The 20,371-nt window shown below is 64.5% G+C and overlaps 2 protein-coding genes across 4 annotated transcripts; both read right to left on the bottom strand.

Annotated features, from left to right (window-relative positions):
- Nucleotides 1-5,944: 5,944 nt before the first annotated feature.
- On the bottom strand, nucleotides 5,945-8,625 carry MRPL28 (mitochondrial ribosomal protein L28). The gene is made up of 5 exons (XM_012737802.2): nucleotides 8,293-8,625; nucleotides 7,421-7,573; nucleotides 6,964-7,098; nucleotides 6,790-6,876; nucleotides 5,945-6,252 (listed from the first exon to the last, which is right to left on the bottom strand). Exons 1-5 carry the CDS (start codon nucleotides 8,578-8,580, stop codon nucleotides 6,145-6,147), a joined length of 771 nt encoding a protein of 256 aa, XP_012593256.1. The 5' UTR covers nucleotides 8,581-8,625; the 3' UTR covers nucleotides 5,945-6,144.
- A 1,160-nt stretch (nucleotides 8,626-9,785) lies between these two features.
- On the bottom strand, nucleotides 9,786-18,993 carry PGAP6 (post-GPI attachment to proteins 6). 3 transcript variants are annotated; one of them, XM_012737800.3, is made up of 13 exons: nucleotides 18,733-18,993; nucleotides 15,426-15,603; nucleotides 15,127-15,334; nucleotides 14,207-14,334; nucleotides 13,800-14,068; nucleotides 13,386-13,711; nucleotides 12,955-13,042; nucleotides 12,749-12,872; nucleotides 12,374-12,510; nucleotides 11,854-12,032; nucleotides 11,629-11,775; nucleotides 10,567-10,683; nucleotides 9,786-10,248 (listed from the first exon to the last, which is right to left on the bottom strand). In XM_012737800.3, the coding sequence occupies exons 1-13, from the start codon at nucleotides 18,854-18,856 to the stop codon at nucleotides 9,952-9,954; spliced, it is 2,322 nt and encodes a 773-aa protein (XP_012593254.1). In that variant the 5' UTR covers nucleotides 18,857-18,993; the 3' UTR covers nucleotides 9,786-9,951. The 3 variants fall into 3 exon arrangements, with proteins under 3 accessions (XP_012593254.1, XP_075851018.1, XP_012593255.1); XM_075994903.1 differs by lacking the exon at nucleotides 18,733-18,993 and adding an exon at nucleotides 18,391-18,592; XM_012737801.3 differs by lacking the exon at nucleotides 18,733-18,993 and adding an exon at nucleotides 16,852-16,918.
- Between the last annotated feature and the right edge of the window lie 1,378 nt (nucleotides 18,994-20,371).

Genomic DNA, 20,371 nt, shown 5'->3' on the forward strand with positions numbered 1-20,371 from the left:
GGCCCAGGTCAAGTGGCCCAGGGACATCTGAGCACAGGGAAGGGGGTGCTGGCCTCCTCCCCACCCAGTGCCATTCTCTCGGGAAAGGCACTGTCTGAGCCAGGCGCGGTGGCTCACGCCTGTAGTCCCAGCCGCTCGGGAGGCTGCGTGACCAGTGACTCAACCTCAAGATTGGACTGCTTGACCCAGGAGTTCAAGACCAGCCTGGGCAACACAGCAAGACCTCATCTCTAAAAAAATTTTCAAAGTAGGTGTCTGAGTGGGGGGCTACACACCTGAGGGGCCTTGGACTGACATCTGCAAGAGCAGGGGAGTCACATCTATTGCCACCTTGGGCACACCTGCCCCTGTGGCACCGACCCAGCCTGTGTCCTTGCTGCCCCTCTCCAGGAATGCCCTTCCCGCCCTGGCACCACCCCCCCATGGGCCTCCGCGGGCGCTGGGACTCTCATACCCTCCACTGGTGATCGCTTCTCCTTCCACCTGACACCTCCATGGGCCCCCCACGCCTGCAATGCAAGAGGCACCCCGATAGGAGGGAGGAGGTGCCACCCCAGGGCCCAGCCGCCCTCACACACGGCCCACCTGCACCCCCTCCTCCCCTGCGCCCCTCCACCGCCCGCCCGCCACTCGCTGTCCTGAGATGTCTCTCTCCGCTGCCTAGGAACCCCGCGGCCTCCGGCCCGGTTCTAAGCATGTGATTATGTATGCCAGTCCCTCCGGCCGCTTTGTTGCCGCAGAATCTGTTGTGGCAAACAAAAGTGCACTGGATTAGCCACAGTGGATTAAAAGATTTGCTTCTCAGAGTTTACCTAATAACCTAACAATCATGTCGATGGAAGCTTTGAACCCCCAGGACGGCTTGCCGGGCTGACTGTGGGGAGCGGGGCTGTGGCCAGGGCGATGACACACAGCCACTGCCGTCCTCACACCCGGCTCGGCCCACGGCCAGGCCAGTGTGCGTGGCTCCTGCCAACCCCCTCTGGGCAGAACTTGGGGAAGGGACGGACTCCGGGAGGAGAGGGTGGAGGCCCAGGAGGGAGACCAGGCCCGGCAGGGCCCGCTCTCCAGAGAGACGCATCCACACGTCACACGCAGCGGCAAGGACACCAGCAACATGGAGGTGGCCACGGCAGGCAGGTGGACGGTCCCTACCGCGCGGCAGTGCCCAGCCCTCCACTGTCACCCATGGCGCCCGCTCCTGCACACACGCGTGCACACGCACACACGTGCACATGCGTGCGCACACATACGAGCACGCCCCCCTTTGATCTCCAAAGGAGATTCCATTGACAAGCCCTTAATCGCAGCTGCCCTCGCAGGGGCCTGTCCCCTGAAGGCCCGGGTAATGGGATTTGGCGCTTCTGATCCATCTGGGCTGGCTGCTCCCCCTGTTATAGGTGGACGTTTTTTTTCTCTTTATCGTTTCTTTTTCTTCTCGAAAAAAACGCTCCTTCTACGGCGCTGACTTTTCATGGCTTGTCACCCGCCCTGGAGCGGAGGCCGGGGCACCAAGGGCCCAGGCCAGTTGGGGGTCTTTGATGCCGCCTCTGTGAAAGCTGACGTGGAAGGCCCACCAGGGCGGGCTGTGGGTCCGTGGCGCGGTGGGATGCACCCTGCCTCACGCCGTTCCCTTTGTCTCTGGCCCTGACCCTTCCGTGGGACGCGTGGGGAGAGGGTCCGAGGGTGAGGGTGCGGCCGCATGCGTGGGCTCCCGCCTGAGGGTGGGCTGGGCCCAGGCAGGGCCGCAGCCACGAGAACAATGGGCAGCAGGAGGACGTCCACCTGTCCACCGGTCCGTCCACCCGCCCGCCCGGCTTACCTCACCTGCCTGGCTCCATGCGCCTGCTCGCGCCCCACCATCCCGCCGTCCGCCATGATGGTCTTGGCCGTCCGTCCGAGCACTTTCAGCCACTCCAGGAAGCAGGTCCCTGCTCTTGGCCACTGTGTGGCTGGGAGGCAGAAGCGTGACTCTAGGCTGCAGCTCGGGCTCCCGCCGCCGATTGGCTGAGGCAGGGACCAGATGACGGGCCTCGGAACCCTATGGTAGCCATGGCAACCAGCCCCTTTAGACACCGCCACCCCCAAGCCACTCCTGACTGCTGAGGGAGCAGGCAGCACTGCCAGTGGGCCCATGCCAGGGTCCCCTCGGAGGGTGGGTCGGGCACGGGCACGGCTGCAGAGCAGCTGCACCCACAACAGCTATTCAGTGTTTGCGTGCGTGTATTTCATTCGTGTGCGGTGTGAGGGGTCCCTGTCCTTCTCATGGCCTGTCCCAGGCCACTCCATGCCCTGCCTGACCCCTGGTGGAGGTAGGAGCAGTGAGCTTGCAGCCCCTTTGCAGCTTCTGCTGAGAGGAGGACTTCAGGTCAGGCTTGCCCCAGGGGCTGAAGGCCAGGCCCAGTCTGGTGAGGAAAGAATGGCTGGGGACAGTGGGAGGAAAAGCAGAGAGACCCCCAGCCCAAGTGGGCAGAGCCACCTCGCAACCCAGGCCTGATGGCAAAGGGCCTGCCAGCTTTCTCTCTGCCCAGAGACACTCCACCACACTCTCATTACCGCCGACTATTGAACACACAGATGTGCTTACGGGTCCCCTCTCAGAAGCCCCCAGGGCCTGCAGGGTGACCTTGCTCCCTGTGGACCTTGGGTCCTCACCCAGTAGGACCCTGGGTTTCAGTCACACAGCCTCGCTCACTTGCTTGCCCTGGGAACCCCTCTCCACCCTGGGTGTGCCAGCATCACCCCTTGGCAGGACTCTGAGACCGGGCTGCTGAGCAAGGGTGTGACGTGCTACCACTCCCGGCCTGGCCATCCCGTGCTTCAGGGTGCTGAACGCCTCTGGAGCCACCACCACGCCTGTCTCTGACAGCCAGAAACAGCACCCGGCCAGTACAGACGCCTGGAGACTGAGTCCCACTTCCTGGCCCAGGTTCCAGTGAGCAGCTTCAGGCTAGGAGCTAATGTGAGCCTCAGGCTTCCAGGAAGCCAGGGCTACGGCACACGTAGGGCACTGGAGGGACTCCCGAGCCAGGGGGATCCTGAACGTGGGTCCGTGGGGGTCCTTCATCCGAGGGCGTGGGCTCAGAGCTGGCCAGGCTGGCCCCAGCGATCAGGGCTTGGGGTGGGCCCGGCTGCAGCTGACTTGGGACTACAGCTGGTCTCAGAGCCACAGAACTCAGAGGCTGCTGGACCAGCTCCGGCCAGCTGGCGCACCTGGGGGGAAGGGTCCAAGGCTGGAGCCCCGCTCTGGGGCGCAGGGCTGGCTTGGGGCGGGCCCAGCGCACTGTAGCAGTGGAGCTGGGACTGCATGGGCCACGCCATGGGGATGCTCGTCCAGCCAGGGCTCCAGCTCGGAGTGGCCGGTGGGTGTGGGAGGGAGAGGGACCCAAGGGAACCATGGTGGTGTCACACGTGAGGGAGAGGGTGGGAGAGTTCAAGCGCAGGCCACGGGGCTCCTGGTGGGCTCCCGTGGCAGCCCTAGGCTCTCGCACGCTGGCGGGCGCAGGTTACAAAGGTGCCCAGGCCGCCCCGCAGGACCTGCCTGCTCTCCATACCCCGTCCTCCCACCACACTGCAACTACCATCAGCTGAGCGGGACTCAGGAGGCAGCTGAGACCCTCGGGTGAAGGGTCGGGCGCAGAACTGCGGACTGGGCGCAGGCTGGCCTCTTCCTGGCGTTGGTGGGGCAATGGGCTCACTCCTTCCACCCCCCACAGGCCTCCATGGCCCAACTCCAAGGGACCCTGCCCAGCCCAAAGCGGTGCAATCCCCCACCCTCACGGAAACACATGGCCCTGGCAGTCCCTGGGACACACGTGGGGGCTCTTGGCACCTGAGGGCTGGGGCCAGTCAGAGCCAGCTGGTGCAGGGACGGGGTGTGGCCAGCACGGGACAGCTCTACCTTCTGCAGACGTGACCTTGGCCAGTGGAGCCTGCTCCCACGCCAGAAGCCCGGGGGCTGCAAGCCTCAGTGAGGGGCCCCGGAGGCTCTCAAAGGCAGACACAGGCGCTTTAGGGAGAGCCTGGAGAGAGGTGTGGTCAGTGGGGCCTTGGAAATGAGGATTTTGGAAGGTGTAGGACCTGGAGGCAGGGGCCCGTGGAGGGCAGGGACTCGTGGCCTGGCCAGCTCCCTCGGGCTCACACTGCCCACGGCTCCACGGGTGCTGTGTGAGCTGTGATCCCCAGCTCGTCTCTGTGCACGTGAGCAGGCGCGCACAGTTCCTGTGCCCCCTCCCATGACCCACAAGGCGGGAGTGTGCGGCAGGTCCAGCCTGCTGGGGCCTGTCCCAGACCTGGGTCACTGTCGTATCCCAGGGTGGGGGTGAGTTTGTCACTCACTGAGGGCTTCTCAACCTGTTCTGAGTCAAGGATGTCCGTGATAACTTGATGAAAGCAATGTCACCACCTACCAGAAAAGATGGCTGTTTGGAGATTCAGCCAAGGCCACCCCCAGGCCCCACCTCGCTCCTGCCTGGCCTCCCCACGTGGGAAGGAATAAAACAGCCTCGGGGGAGGTGACGGCACAGGGTCTCGTGGCCTGCTCTGCCCACTGGCCAGCCTGGGACACCTCCTGAGGACCCCAGGCCTTGGGCCCAGAATCACAACCCCACGTGGACACAGGCAGGGACAGACTCACCCCATCACTGCTGATGGGGAGACTGAGGCCCACAGCCCACCTGGCCACACCACCTCTGTGCCAGACCCGAGCCCCTTGGCACCCACAGAAGCTGTAGTGGTCCTGGCAGGAGCCCACTGGACCTGGGCCCCAGCTGGGTGGGAGAGAGCGGGTGGGCACAAGGCGGTGAGTGGCCAGCAGGGGTGTCCTGGGCACACACTCCAGCGGAGACCAGGTGTAGACTGAGGGGCTGGACGGGGCTCCGTGTGATCAAGCTCACGGCTGAACGTGGGAACCCATGGCAGGAGGGGCTCAGCCAGAACACCACAGCATTCGTGCCTGGACAGCCGGGCTAAGCCTCGCAGGACCACCAGAAATAGGACAGCTGAGCATCGTCTGCTCTTGGCAAAATTTTTAAAAAGACTGTTCACAGAGCAGGGCTGTCACGTTCAAGAACACTGGCATGTGCTCAGCACCAGGACATGAGAGCAGAGACACCCGGAGCGGACAGACCAAGACCTCGGGGCGGGGGGGGGGAGCTCCCCCAGGCTGAGCCAAGAGCAGGCCCTACCCGCACTGACCTCCCTGTGGGCTGTGGCAGGCCCAGGTCAGGCGGGTGACTCCGATTCACCCCCTCTTGCCACCAAATGTGTCCCCACCTCGGGCCCTGGGGACACAAATGCCCACTTTGCCCTCCTGCACGTGAAGCCCTCCTCGTCCCCCCTGAAAACTGAATGGGCCCTGACACTCATGACTTTTAGGGAGGGGCAGGGGAAGAGAATTGGGGCACCCCTAAACTTCAGGGCAGGAACAGCCTCAGGGTACTGGGCTCACTTCCCACCGGGAGCTACACCCCCACCCAGCAGGACAGGCAGAGGGTACGGAAAAGGGGGCACCAAAGTCACAGACCCCCCAGCTCTTGCATGACTGCAGCAGGATGGCGTTGACACAGGTACCTAACTCAAGCAGCTGCACCAGCAGGGCCCTCTGGGGGTCCCCCCTTCCTGGTTCCTGCAGGGCACGCACTAGGAACCCTTCTGGTCCCTCCAAGAACCAGGCCACAGCCTACCTTCCCTGCCCTAGAGAATGTTCCAGAACAAACAGGGACATGCAACGGGAAGGGGTCAAGCACCATCAGCTGCACCCCAGGGCACCTCTGACTACAATGGATCTTCTCCCAGAGAAAAGGAAAGCTCCACGTCAAACCTTGGTCTCCGCAGCTCAGCTGGGGGTCAGACAGTGCTCGTGGCCCACACCAGGTCTTTGGGGCAGGGGTATCGTGGTCAGGACCCACAGAGAACTCCAGTCTTCCAAGCACAGCAACACACACACGGCTTGGCTCAGACTTTACTCGGTCCTGGCCCCACAGGCGTAAGGATTATGTGACCCAGTCTAGGAAGGGCCTCTGCAAAGCCAACCCACCCGCTGCCCACAGGTGGTCCACAAGACCACCCCAGGCTGTGTCCGCAAGCCAAAGGGCCCAGCAAGGATGGCTGGGTCTGGTGGCAAGGCACGGAGGGGCCACGTGGTCACTTCCCGCTGGCTCTCTTCTGCACCACCATGGGTTCCGCCAACGCCTGCTGCTGGAGCTGCTGGACCAGCTCTTCCACGTAGACCTTAAACAGAGGGACAGGGTCCTAAAGGGGGGAGGAGTGCAGTGAGGCTCATGCAGCCCAGAGCCTGGGGGACTGGGGTGTCTGTGAGAGGACCTGAGCTCTCGGGCCTGGCCACGGCGTCACACAGGCTGCGTGCCACCCTCTGGCCCCCAACCTGGAGGACAGAGCCCTGTCCATGACTTGAGTGCCCCCTCCCTTGGGGAGGCCAGAGTCACATGCCTGCCCCCAGCTTTTCTGTGCTCAGAGATAAACCCAGCAGAGGGAGTGGGCAGCCAGCTGCCACGCCACGGTGCACTGCCTGCCCTGCCAGCTCCCACGGGGTCCACAAGGAAGACCCTGGGGATGCCAAGGGGCCATGAGAACCCACAGCAGCGAGGATCCCACTCTTCCCATAAGGGTCTTGGGGCAGGAGGGGGTGGGGACCTCCAGGGGAGGGAGTGTCCGGTGCTCCCCCAGCTGGGCAGAATGCGTGTGCATCTTGGCAGCTCCTCCCCAAGCCCACCCGGTGCAGTGGCCGCGCCCAGGCTCTCCCCAGGCAGCGCTGGCACACACACTCACCTTCTCTTCCAGAAGCCTCTGCTTCTCTATTGCCTCCTCCAGCGTCAGGCCGACCCACTCTGCCTCTGCCTCCGGGATGGCAAACTCCTGGGCAGGCAGAGACGGAAGGCACAGTGAGGCCCAGGGCAGGGTGCTGGGGGGGTGCAGGACAGGAAGTGCGGGTGAGGCCCCCACCTTGTACTTGTCGTAGATGGCCGCCCTGCGCTCAGGATCGTCCGGGTGCAGCTGGGGGTCCTGCCGGGCGAGCCTCAGCAGCATCCCTCGCTTCAGGTCCATCCCGAACTTGGAGCATAGGTCCTCCTTGGGGGTCTGGCAAGAGGCTTGTGTGGGACCAGGTGCCGAAGGCAGGGCCCCACCTGCCCCGCCAGCCAGCACCAAGGGGCTCTTCTCTAGCAGCCCAAGTGTGGGGGCATCAGGACAGGAGCAAGGCCACGAGCAGGGTAGGAGTGACTGTGCTCCCTGGGACCCAGGGCAGGCCACCCACAGTGGCAGGCTCACCGGGGCTGCCCAGAGAATGGCAGGGCCCCGTTCACATTTCACTGGTGCTCCCCAGCGTGGGGCTGTGCTGGGCCTCCCTTGAGTCTGACTGGCCACGACACCCCCGTGCACAGCCACACCCCACCCCGCTTGCCTTGAGGATATAGAAGTCAAAGCCATAGGCCTCATCGATGAGATCCAGGGTCCGCATGGTCACGGTCACTGTGAACTTCTTGTCCAAGATTTCGCTGTAGAGCTCTCGCTGAAACAGCTGTGGCTTCCATATCTTCTTCACCCTCCTCGAGAGCTGAAGGTGCAAGAAAGAGAGCCCATGGGTGTTGCTGCTTCTCCCTACAGACCAGGTGGGGCCCCCAGCTGGCCTCATGCTTCCCTGGAAGAGACTCCATCACAGACCCCTGTGAGCAGACACGGGGCACAGAGCTGGCTGGACCAGGCCCCAGCCCTCCACCTGGCTGTGCACCTACACACAGCCGGCTTCTCCCCTGCTAGCTCAGCACCCCCCACCCTCGCCCCCAGGTTGCTGACCTGCGTTCCAGATACAAGCACAACTGTATCCCCAGGGTGTACAGGCCCAGGCCCTTACATCCCAAACCAGGGACCAAGGGCCTCAGGCAAAGGGAGAAGCTAGCCTGGGAGACCGGGAACCCAAGGTGGTGGCATGGAGGGCTCAAACACACAAGTCTCCCGACAGAGGGCTCAGCAGCCCCCTCCAGGACTCCCACCGAGAGGAGTCTCAGGAGCCTGGGCTCTGCCGCTTGCAAACCGCCTGGCCTGAGTGAGTCTCAGCCTTCCTGACCCCGAGGAAGGAGCACTCTGGCGAGTCCTGGCCCACCTTAGCGCACCGGCCTCATCCCCAGAGCCTTTGCACACGCTGTGCCAACCGGTCTGGGGCGCCGGGCTCAGGGCCCCCCGCTCGCCAGCGCGCCCCGCTGATGGAGCGGTACCCCCGCCGGACCGCGGCCCCCAGGCCGCCCCCGCAGCTCCCGCAGCCCGCGGGCGCCCCACCTTGTCGTTGTTGGTGTATCTGTAGCCCAGGATCCAGCCCTCGCCGCCCCACAGCCCGCGCTGGGACTCCGGGGGGAAGTGGAGCGGAATGGGCACGTCCTGCACGCGCTCCCGCTGCCCGTTCTTGGGGTTGATCTTGAACTTGGCCCCGTGCGGCCGGTAGTGCACGGGCGCGGGCGTGCGCGTCTGCTCCAGCGAGCGCAGGTAGTGCGCGGGCAGGCGCGCGCAGATGCCCTGCCGCAGCCGCAGCCGCCACCACAGGCAGACCGGGTACTTGTGCAGCGGCATCGCGCCGGCCCGGAACCCCGCGCCCGCCGGAACCGGAACCCGCCCCGCCGCGGCCTCGAGCTCACCCCGCGGCTGATTGGCTGCACAGCCCATCCGTCTGCCCCTTCCCCACGTCCCGCCCCCGTCCTCAGGGACCGTGGAAAACTCCTTGTGGAGACAGCAGAGGCAGTGCCTCAAGGCACCGTCGGCCATGCGCGGCCCCGCCTCCCCTCCCGGGAGAGAGCGCAGGAAAGAATGTAAAAATTCGTTTAAGCTTGGAAAATCACGGTAGAATATTGAATTCTAATTACAGCGTAATCAGACCTACATAAAAATATATCTTAGAGTTTTTACCCCCCAAATCACCATATATACAGGTTTCCCCTTTACAAGCCTAGAGATTGCTTTGGTAGTCAAGGGCAGGGTGGCTGGGATGGGGAAGGCCCCCAAGGAAGGAAGACCACACCCGGGACGGGACCCAGAACAGAAGCCCCCAGCGCCAGAGAGCAGGGAGGACCCCACCCAAGGCTTCCGCCTCTCAGGAGACCCCCAGTGCAGACAGCAGCTCCTCCACTCTTGCCTGGGGTGGGCAGGGCTCCTGGACCCCGCTTTCTCCACCAGGCTGCAAGAGGAGCAGGAAAGGGCTGCCCCAGTGCAGGGTTGGCCACAGCCCCCGGACCAAGAGGGTGCTCCCCATACAAGGGCCCAGGAGCCGGGGTAGGCAGTGACCGGGCTACACAGTGACATAGGAGTAGGCAGTGACCCAGCCAGCGAGCTGTGCCTTGCACACCACAGCCCCAGGCAGCTGCAGCTCCCCTCCCAGGAGGCTCTGCTCCTGGGCCTGAGGCTCCAAAGCTAGAGTGAAAGAAAGGGCAGGCAGTGCCCGCCGGCTCTCTGGGGACTTTGGCCTCTCCCCAGGGTGAGTGCAGCAGCAGGAGATCCCTCTGCCCAAGGCAGGCTGGCATTCAGGGCACACAGTGCTCCAGGAGGGCACAGCTGCCAGCCTCGGAGGTGGGCTCAGGCCTCCTCAGCCCTGTGGGCCTCATATCACAGCTTCACAGGGGAACAGGGCAGTGAGGATTCTTTCTCAATGTCCCAAACCGCCCCCAGGTCAGCAGAGCAGACCCCTCTCTGCACAGGGCACCTGTGTCCTCCAGGCAGCCAGGTACCAGGGCGACCACAGACAGCAGTGACCAGTCGGCCGGCAGACACAGGGAGCCGTGAGTGCTGGTGAGGGGTGGGCCTCTCCTGGGGAGGAGGAAGCAGGAGAATGCTCAGGCCAATTTTATTCAGCTGGACATGGGTCAGAAGGGGCTGGACAGGGCTCCTCCGCTTGACCCTGCTCCTGGCTGGCTGAAGAGGTCATTGGAGAGCAGGGCCCCTGAGCCGGCGTCAGGTCACCGTGTACAGCTCGTCCTGATCGTTCCTGCAGATCTGATAGTGGCAGGGGAGCCTCTGCGGGCAGGCCCAGGGCTCTGTGTGCTCCTCCCGCGGCGGCAGCAGTAATGCCGCGCTCCCTGCCAGCAGCACGTGCCAGATGCTGTGGGTGTAGTAATAGTTGTCGGCGGTCATCAAGTAAGTGTAGATGGCGACGCCCACAGAGGCCATGGAGATGCCGGGCAGGAGGTAGAAGGCCCAGCGCTGCCACGAGCGGGGGTAGCACTGGCGCCGGTGCCCACAGCGGTACACCTGGAGAAAACAGCCGGCCGGGGGTCAGCACAGGTGGGGCTGCAGCTACAGCTCCCGGGACCGGGCCAGTGGTCACAGGGAGGTCCAACCCAGTCCGGATGGCAGAACCATGAGGGTGAGCTGCTCCAAGGGGCTCGAGGGCACAAGCCCACTGGTCCTCAGCCCCAGCCCCAGACACACGGTGGTGCTGGGACTCTGTGGACGCCGCTGGCAACCCCTAGTAGACCTGGGGCATTTGGTGGCCAGAGCAGGAGCAGGAACGTGGTCAGAATGAGAGGCCAGGTCCGGCAGGAGCACCTGCCTGCCCCAGCTCCTTACCCACATGGAGACCATGATCACGGAGGCAAAGAGGCAGGGCCCCATCATGTTCCAGGCGCCCCTGCGGTCCAGCTGCAAGGACATGGCGATGACCAGCGTGCCCAGGAGAAACAGGACCTGTGCAAGACACAGGGATGACTGCGGGGTGGTGGGAGCCCTGGGCTAGATCATCTGTGACGGCACAAGACCTAGCAGGAACAGGCAGCCGGGGCAGGCTGCACCTCACTGCCCTCTGCCCGCCCCTCTTGGAGCTACTGGCACCCTTTGAGGGGGTCTGTCCCCTTCTCCAGCTGCTGTGTTGCACCCACAGGTAGATGTGGCCTTGGCACTTCTGGGGCACCGACATGGCCAGGCAGGCACCTCTTGCAGGGACCAGAAGGTGGTGCCCCTCCCTAAGGTAGGACACTGTCACACAAATCAGACCGGCATATGTGACAGCTCTGTGCTCACAGTCTCATCTGCCTCCCGCACCCCTGGGTTTCCAGGGGTCTCACATTACGGTGGCCTCAGCCTCCCCGCTGCTGCTCTAGGGGAGGGACTGCCACCCCACGTCTCCCTCAGACACTCCAACCCACAACCTGCAGTTCTCCACCTCTCTGCAAGTTCACGTCCCCAGCGCTCAGCCTGGCTGGACTCTGATGCTTCCAAGCCTCCCCTCTCACCCCGTGCCTTGACCACGGGGGTCCCACGGGCCCCTCAGGGCAGCACCCAGACTGCAGCTCCCAGAGCAGACCCAGTGAGGACAGAGGGTGCAGCTCACGGGCACCAGGGCCCTCATCTCCATCAGCCAGGACCAGCCCCTGCAGACGGTCCCGTGTCCCTGGCACCAGGGACCCCAAGGAGCACGGCCGGGGCTTTGCAGGGGGGCCTGTCAGAACAGGGCCCTGGGAGAAGGCCTGGGGCCTTGCCTAACCCTGCCCACCACCTTCCTTCCTGGCATCCCCCAAATGGCCGGCACTGCCCCTCGCCAGCCTCTCCCTCCACTGCTCCGTGCATTGCCCTCCAGGGCCTCTGGCCCCCCACAGCCCAACCCCCCATGGTCAAGGTCCAAAGGCCACGCACATATTTGACGACCATCTTCAGCCGTGCCATGCAGAGGATGGTGACCCAGGTGGACACCCCAGAGCCCAGGAAGTCACAGTACTGCAGCGTGTCGTAGTTGAGGATGCAGAGCACCGCCTTGCCGGGCTGGTCGCAGGCGTGGTAGAACTGCGGGGTTGGGGGGGACAGTGAGCGCAGGCCCGGGCCTCCTCGCCCCAGGGTCCCCGTGGGAGTGGCCTGGCTTACCGTGGAGAAGAACATAGTGTAGGCGTAGACGGAGGCCTCCACCAGGAGGGAGCGGTGCACGCAGACGGCGATGGGCGCCAGGAACATGAGGTTGCTGAGTGTGAGCAGCAGTGCGGCGGCCCTCTGCTGCGCCTCGGTCTGGGCCGTGCTGTTGTCGGTGCAGCTCCACCCACGCCAGCCTGGGGGCCACGCAACACCCGGGGCTGAGGCCGGGGGGACTCCAACCTCAGGGCCCATCCCGCTCCCAGGGCCCCACAGAGAACCCCCTTCCTCACCCAGGAGCAAGCCCGGCTGGCATGGGGGGGCCAAGGAGGAGGCATGGCCACCCCTGGGGACGCTGCGCTGTGCCTGCGCCCAAGTGGACGGTGAACTGCAGGTGGGGGCCTTGGAGGTGTGGAGAGCAGGCATCCACCCCTGCTTGGCCCTGTAGGGCTGCTCTCTGCAGCCCCTGGCGGAGCTGTCCCCGGGGGATATGGCTTGGGAGCCAACAGCAGCAGTGTCCCGGGCATGCTGCCCTCACCTGCCTTGCAGCTGCATCCCGCATATAGGTAGCCATGTCTGCGGAGCAGGAGGCACTGGCCGTAGGGTCCACAGTCGTCCAGACAGGGCATGAGGTACAAGGTGGTCTCAACCTGGACCCTGGCCTCCTCACAGTCCCTTTGAGGAAGGGGCCACCGAGGGCTGGCTGTAGCATTCTGCAGGCAAGCCCACCCCCGGTGCGCCCCGAAGCCCGACAGACATATGAACCCAGAGTGGGGGGCTCCCCAGCCTGCAAGAGCCTGGGAGAGATGCCCCTTCCGCTGGGCCACTCCTAGACCCCCACCTCGGGCAGCCCCGCACACTGTCCTGCATGTGACAACCTGGCGCCTGCCCACGCCCCGGCCCAGTCACTCACTCTGGACTCTCGGGGCACAGCAGCTGCAGGGACAGGTACCAGTTTTCTGTCTCTGGGTAGGGGATGATGAGGTTGGCCTTGTGGGACGAGGCGCTCAGAGACAGGCGGTAGCCCTGGAAGAAGGCTGTGGGGGTGCGGGAAGCCCGTCAGAGGCAGGCAGGCAGGGGACGGCCGGGCACCCTGCCGCCACCGCCTGCCCATCACACCTGTGCTGCAGTTGTGGGAGGTGTTGAAGCTGAGGAAGGGCGAGGCAGCGTTCACACAGGCCACCAACGTGCTGTTCCCAATCTTTGTCTGCAAGGGAAGCGGTGCAGGGTTGGCCCCCGAAAGGCAGTCTGGTGCCTGGTGCCTTTCTCTGGGGCTCCCACTGGCCCAGGGCCCACCCGGAACCCTTCCTTCCCAGGTGTGGACGCCCTGCCAAGAGCCACCTCGAATCCCCCCCACTGCACAGCCTGGGGTGTCCTGCAGGGAGGATGGCCCCTAGCTGGCCGCGCCTGCTGGTGTCCCTGTGCTGCCTGAAAGGTCGCCGGCACCCAGCCTCCGTGTCAAGGTGAGCGCACGAAGCCACGGCAGGTCAGAGCCCAGGCCCCCAGCAGCTGCGCTCAGACAGGCCCTGCAGCTGCCAGGACAGCCATACCTGGTTGGTCCTCAGGGCAATGGTGAGGGAGCCCCCGCTGTCCATGCCTGTGTTGAGGCGGAGCCGCATCACGGAGGGTGTGTCCGAGCGCACTGTCACCCTGACCCTGTCCAGGGGCTGGAAGCGCACAGACACCACGTCCAAGTCCTCCCGGATGACTGGGTAGCTCAGGAGGCAGAAGGGGCCACCGTCCCACCTGCCATTCCTGCCCAGGTCTCGGTAGCTGGGGCCCAGGGACGGCTGCACCATGGAGGTGCTGTGGCTCTGGTTCTGGTTCTGGCTGCTGTGCAGGACAGGGGGGTAGGTCATGCGCCAGGGCTTGCAGGCTGCCAGAGAGAGGACAAGGGCTCAGCCGCAGGAAGGCCTGGGCCCAGGGAGGAGCAGAACCACTCCCAGGCCTCCCCTGCAGCCCACCTGTGAGGGCAGCTACCGCACTGAAAGCCACTGCCTCGTGGGGTCCTGCCAGGTTCTCAGCTGTCACTTGCAGCCACCGGTCCCAGGGTGGCGAGGGCAGCAGCAGGCGGCAGGGCCAGGTGGGGCTGGTGCAGGTGAGCACCTTCTGGAAGTTGCCGGGCAGGGTGGCAGAGCCCACAGTGAGACGCACGGGGCAGCCCAGGCTCCCGTTGGACGCACAGCCCTGCAGCTCCAGCCGCAGCTCCTGTGTGTACTCGGGGATGAAGATCCTGCAGCAAGGGGTGGGGGGGCCTTGCGAATGGGGCCCAGCCTCTGGACCCACTTGGCGCGGGACCCCAGGGCCCCGGCTCCGCTTGCCCCCAACTCCGCCAAACCCGGAGGCCGGGCTGCAGGGCACGCCCACTCACTTGAGGTAGCCAGGGTGGGAGAGGAGCATCTGCGGGTGAGGCACGTCAGGCTCCATGATGGAGAGCTCGACCACCCTCGTGACCAGCATGTCAGGCTGGAAGATGTAGGCACAGGTGGGAACAAAGCCCTGGAGAGAGGACAAGGTGTGGGGGTCAGACCCTGTGGGGTGGCCCCGCCCCAAAAAGTGAGCGACGGGGACAGGTGCAGTGGCTCACGCCTGTAATCCTAGCATTCTGGGAGGCCGAGGCAGGAGGATTGCTTGAGCTCAGGAGTTTGAGACCAGCCTGAGCAAGATCCAGAGTCCATCTCTACTAAAAATAAAAAGAAATTAGCCAAGCAACTAAAAATGGAAAAAATTAGCCGGGCATGGTGGTGCATGCCTGTAGTCCCAGCCACCCGGGAGGCTGAGGCAGGAGGATCGCCTGAGGCCAGGAGTCTGAGGTTGCTGTGAGCTAGGCTGACAACACAGCACTTTAGCCCAGGCAACAGAGTGAGACTGTGTCTCAAAAAAAAAAAAAAAAAAAAAAATGCCTGGGCGAGGCCAAGGTGGGCGGATTGCTAGAGGTCAGGAGTTCGAAACCAGCCTGAGCAAGAGCAAGACCCCCATCTCTACTATAAATAGAAAGAAATTAATTGGCCAACTAATATATATATATAAAGTTAGCCGGGCATGGTGGCGCATGCCTGTAGTCCCAGCCACCCGGGAAGCTGAGGCAGGAGGATTGCTTGAGCCCAGGAATCAGGTTGCTGTGAGCTAGGCTGACGCCACGGCACTCACTCTAGCCTGGGCAACAAAGCGAGACTCTGTCTCAAAAAAAAGAACAAAAAACAAAAAAGACAAAATAGTGAACAACGGGCCTGGCTGTCCACACACCCAGGGCTCTGCCCTGACCCCTGACCCCTGGAGGGCAGCCCTCACCTTCATCTGGATCTTCTCAGCGGAGGGGGGCAGGTGGGCAGCCACAAACCAGTCCCCAGGCGCCGGGTGGGAGACGTTGATGGAGGTGTTGCTCAGCAGCATGGCGCTCAGGGGCATGCTGAGCTGGAAGGACGGCCGCACCCAGGTGTCGTTCCGGAAGCTGGCGCCCAGCGGGTTGATGACTGGGGGGGCCCCATAGTGGAAGTGCCTGGAGACAAGAGTGCAGGCCGGGGTTCAGGGGCAGGGGCGGGGCCATGGCCAGGGGGAGCAGGCGGGCAGGCAGGCGGGCCACCACCTACACAGTGATCTCCACGTCGGAGCACGTGGGGCCGCTGCCCCGGGACACTTGCAGCAGCCAGCGCAGCAGCACGGTGTCCGGGGGCACCTGGAAGCGGAAGAGCCGGGCGCTGCCGTACCAGCTGTAGAAGGACAGTCTCTGCGGGGCCTGCGAGAAGTGCTCGGACACCAGCCCAGCCTCTGCAGGGAGAAGGCGCCATCAGCCAGCCCAGGAGCCCTCCTCCTCCCAGGCACAGACGGGGAGGGACGGGGACGCTTCCAGCACGTGGGCTCCATTCGGAGGCCCCCGGAGGGAGCCATGAGGGAGGCCACTCAGGGAGCCATGGGCAGACCGACCTGGAGCCCCTGACGTGCCAATCTCGACCGTGGGAAAAGCTGCCCCCCCCCCCCGGCCCCTGGAGGTTGTCTTGGGCTGGTCCCAAATGCCCACATCCCACCCACCAGACCTCGGAACTTCGCCTGCCACGCCACTGCAACAGCTTCACGGCCCCCAGCACCCACCACCCACACTGCCTCCAAGCTTAGAAGGACCCCACTCTCCAGGGCCAACCCTTTCCTGCCCAGCAGTCAGTGAGCCCCACCCCCTGCATCCCAGCCCTGGCAGATCCAGGCCAAGGTCACAGCTGAAGGACACAGGGGATGGTCAGGCGGGAGGGAGTCCATGCCCCTCCTCACGTCTGCCCCATGCTCCACACCAGGACACACTCCTTCTCCCGCCCCCGCCCCAGCCTCCCGTAGCCTGTGTCTGTTCACGCCACTCCACTGGACAGGTGAGGAGGCTCAGGTGCAGAAGCCGCTGCTCCAGCCTGTGAAGACTTGGCCACACTGGAGCCCAACGTCCCCCTTACCCAGGAAGGGACCCTGAGTGGGGGAGGGCACCCCATGCTAGAAGCCTGGCCAGCCCTGGAGACAAGGGGCAGCTGGCTCCTGTGCTCCAAGTGGGTGAGGCTCCTAACTACCCTTAGGGCACACTGCCCATGCCCCACGGTGCACGGCAAAACAGGAGCCCACAGGAGACGCGCTGCCCCTGGACCCCAGACCTGGACTCCCCACGGTTCCAGCCCCAGCCCCAGCCCCAGCTCAGCCGCAGGCCCTGTGTGACCTTGGGCATCCCGTCCCCTCTCTAGGTCCCGACTTCCTCTGGGTAGGCTGAAGTGGACAACCACTCCCTCTTAGGTTAATGAACAGCAAAGTGTTTCAGGAAACAGCGTATTGTGGACATAAAAAGGGTGGCCTCCTTCTCCTCTGAGCTGGGTGCTCCCCACCCAGTCCACCCAGCAGTGTCCCTCTGCCCCACTGGGAGAGCAGCCGGCTCCTGCCACCCTGGCAGCAGGCCCCCCTGCAGCCCCAGCCCCTCCAGGAGAGGGGTGGGGAGCCAGGTGAGCAACGTGCCCTCCTGCCGGCCTCCTGACCCTCCCGTAGAGGCACCTGGAGAAGAGATAGCAGCCTGCTGGCAAAGCCGGTCCAAGCTCCATCCAGAGGAGCCCGGCCTGGGAGCCGGGCAGGGGCAGGCTCCACCCACAATGTATTCCAGGCTTTCCAGGTATCAGGAGTATCAGGTGTCCGCTGGTCACCAAGTCCCACCCACTGGGCTGTGGCATGAGTGCCAGGAGCTGCAGACTCTCCAGTGGTGCTGCAGGCCCTAGGCTAGAGTGACGACCAGGGCGGAGAAAACTGAAGTGCCTGTGAGCCGAGGCAGAGCAGCCCCATGGACCATGGTGTCCTGGAGAAACAGCCAGAGGGACATCCAGCCTCTGAGGGGGGCAGGCAGTGGAGGTCACCCAACAGTGTGCAGCTCCCTGACCTGCCACAGGCAAAGCCCTCGGGCCCTGAGTCCTGGAGTACCAGCCCCAGGACACCTGGAACCTGGAACCCTTTGGTGAAGTTTCAGCAGGTACACAAGAGATAAGATCTGCTCAAGCTTGCTGTAACACCCACTCCCTAACTCCCAAAGCCACACAGCCCCTCCGGGTCTCTCCGCAGGGGCCAACCACCCTGCCGAAGATGCCCACACTATTATCTTGGTGAACCAGGCTGTTAGCATGGTGGGCTGAGCCAGATGTGGGCTGACTCAGGAGGGGTGAAGAGGGCTGGTGACCCACACCGCTGCCCTGCCCCGTGGCCCCTCCAGGGACACGGGGCTGGGCAGGGAAGAGGGGAAGGTCCCTGAGCCTGTCCTGGGAACCCAAGTGAAGGTACTCTGCCCTTATCCTGCAGGTCAGGACCCTGCCCACACACACAACCCAGAAGCCAGGGCCACAGAGCTGCCTGCCCCTCAGCAGGCCTAAAGGGAGGTGAGGGGCTGAGCCAGGTTCCCCAGGCCCCCATGTTCCCCCCACCCAAGTGTTCCACCTCCACATACCACCCCACTGTGACCCCTCGCCCAGGCCAGACCCCTGGAATGCAGGAAAGGGGGACAGTATCCAATGGGTCAGTTTAATCAGCAGCACGATCCTCGGGGAAAACTGCCTTTTGCTTCAAGCTGCACCCTGTGCCAAGCTCAGAAACCAGAAGGCACAGCCCTCAAAAGAAATTGGAGCTTGGAGGAGCAATATTTCAGAGAAGGGAGGGAGGGGCCGGGAGCCAGCCCCAGGCAGCACTGGAAAACTGCCTACTGCCCGGGGGTGGGGCACCTGAGTGGCCAGGGGCACACGGACCCTCCCAGCCAGCCAGCCGGAACACTGGACCCCTGGGAGTGTCGGCCTGGCTGTCCCGGCCTCAGTCCCTCCCCCTGGTCTAGCCACCTCCCTGGACCTCATTCAGGATGGGGACCCTCCGGGAGCAGACATGCAAAGGGAGCCCAACAAGTTCCCGAAAAAGGGAGATGCTCTTTTCCTTAGATCCACTGGGTCACTGGCTGCTGGGGGCCAGCTGGAGCGCGGCCTCCTAGAAGCTGGGCCAGCTGCTGGAAGTGAACGCGCTTGTGTGGTGGTCACCGGGACGGGGGAACGATGCCCAGGGCCCTACTTCAGAGCCTGAGGAACTTTCCCCGGCTCTGCCGCTCTGCCAGCGCAGCCGGGGCCGGGCGCCCCGCGCGCAGCTGTCCTTCCACGCGGGCCTCTCCGCGAGTCCCACCAGGGAGCGCACGGAGGAGGGAGCGGAGGGAGCGCTCAGGGGCCCATCTGGCCGAACCCGGATGGAAGACCGAGGAGGGAGCGCAGCCATCCTTCCCACCCCGCCCTCCTACACCGGTCGCCCCCTGTCCGGTGAGCGCACAGGTGCCCCCAGGTGAGTCACAATCGCGGCCGCGCCCAGGCCCCCGCCCGCGCCCCCCCCCCGGACTGCGCCCGACCGTCAGCGCCCGCTCACCGCTCTTCCTGCTGTCGCCGGCGGCAGGCGGGGGCCGAGCGAGCAGCAGCAGCAGCAGTGGCCCCGCCACCGCCACGGCTACCGCCTCGCTCCCAGTCCGGGTCCCGGTCCCAGCCCGGCCCATGGCTCCGCTCGGCCCGGCGCTACCCGCCCCCGCCGCCACCCGGGCAGCCACCGCCGCCTCTGCGGCCGCCGCCGCAGTCTCTGCCCGGGGCTCCCATGGCCCGGCTGGTCCCCGCTGCCGTCGCCCCGGGCACTTCCGCCTGCGAGGCCCCGCCCCGCGGGGAGCCGGGGCGCGGGGGCGCGGGCGGGGTGGGGCTGGGGGAGCGGGGTCGGGGTGCGCAGCCGGAGGTTTTGGGGAGGGGAGCAGACGAGGGGGATGGGGAGGGGCGTGGAGAGCCGGGTCCGAGGGGCGCGGGTGGGGAGGGCGCGCGGGGAGCCGGGTCCGAGGAGCGCGGGTGGGGGCGCGTGGGGAGCCGCGGCATGGGGCGTAGGGCGCGGGTGGGGAGGGCGCGGGGAGCCGGGTCCGAGGGGCGCGGGCGCTGTGAGGACGCGAGCACCAGGGGCGCGAGGGAAGAGGGTGGGAGGGAAGAGGCGATAGGCAGGGAACGCGGACCGGCGACCTGGCGCGCAGCGTTGGGCGACACCGGGCAGGAGAGGATGCCGGGTCACGTAGGGTGCATGGGGGGCTCGGGCAGCGGAGAAGTCACGCAGGACGGAGGAGTCACCTGCGACTCAGGGCTGCCCGTAGGGGCACGGGACGGAGGGGTCGCGCGGGGCTTGAATTGGAACGCGCAGGAGATGCCAGGAGGTGGGAGGTGACAGAGCACCCCAAACTTCATCCTGGAGGCGCTCGACCCCCACGGTCGGGGGGGTTCACTGAACTGTGAGCCACGCTGCGGGCCGCGTGCGCGGCGACGAGGCCGGGGCGAGCTCCCAGGGGCTGCGGGGGTGCGCTGGTCTCTGGCCGGGGCGCAGGGGCTCGCCCCACCGCACGCGCGGGCCTGAGCTGGCCGCCTGGCCGAGCCGGAATCCCCAGGCCGGGACCCCCAGGCCTTCGCACCAAAAAGCTGCTACGAGTATGTGTAAAGACACACTTTTATGGAAACGTGAAATAGCTCCTTGTATGCGGTTTTAGTATGCGATAAAGGTGGCGGGATTAACTCCTCACACTTCGCGCTGGAATGGATTCCAAGCAGATTAAAGATAAGCATAAAAAAGGAAACCCTAAAAGCGCTAGACGCTAGAAGAAAACTTTGGGGGGGGGGACTTTGTCAGAGCCTGGGGGAGGAGGCTTTTCTGAGTATAGCACTAGACGTCGGAGGTAAGACTGAGAAATTTAATATGGGAAAGGAAAAAGTTTTCTGCAGAGAAAAACTGCTTAAGTGAAGTTCAAGAAACGAGCCATAAACGGGGATGGGGGATGTGCTGGCAACTCACGCCAGGAAGGGCTAATCTTAATAATATTAATACCAAAGAGCTACAAATCCATAATCCCACCCAGAAATGACCAGAGGATCCCTCGCCAACTGGGTTCCAGAAAAGGAAATGCAAATGACACGGGGACAGGCATCAATCCCGCTCGGAAGGGAAATGCAAATTAAGAGGCACTGAAATGACTTTTTTTGTTTCACCTAAT

This window comes from Microcebus murinus, chromosome 19 (assembly GCF_040939455.1).
Source record: "Microcebus murinus isolate Inina chromosome 19, M.murinus_Inina_mat1.0, whole genome shotgun sequence".
Taxonomy (NCBI): domain Eukaryota; kingdom Metazoa; phylum Chordata; class Mammalia; order Primates; family Cheirogaleidae; genus Microcebus; species Microcebus murinus.

What these genes read in the sequence shown, in the direction of transcription:
- MRPL28 (XM_012737802.2), bottom strand. Translation starts at nt 8,580, where the DNA reads ATGCCGCTGCACAAGTACCCGGTCTGCCTGTGGTGGCGGCTGCGGCTG. An exon ending in GATACACCAACAACGACAAG is followed by an intron (nt 7,574 to 8,292) that starts GTGGGGCGCCCG and finishes TTGCACCTTCAG; the next exon opens with CTCTCGAGGAGGGTGAAGAA. An exon ending in CCATCTACGACAAGTACAAG is followed by an intron (nt 6,877 to 6,963) that starts GTGGGGGCCTCA and finishes CTGCCTGCCCAG; the next exon opens with GAGTTTGCCATCCCGGAGGC.
- PGAP6 (XM_012737800.3), bottom strand. Translation starts at nt 18,856, where the DNA reads ATGGGCCGGGCTGGGACCGGGACCCGGACTGGGAGCGAGGCGGTAGCC. An exon ending in TGCGGTAGCTGCCCTCACAG is followed by an intron (nt 13,712 to 13,799) that starts GTGGGCTGCAGG and finishes TCTCTCTGGCAG; the next exon opens with CCTGCAAGCCCTGGCGCATG. An exon ending in CTCCCACAACTGCAGCACAG is followed by an intron (nt 12,873 to 12,954) that starts GTGTGATGGGCA and finishes GCACCCCCACAG; the next exon opens with CCTTCTTCCAGGGCTACCGC.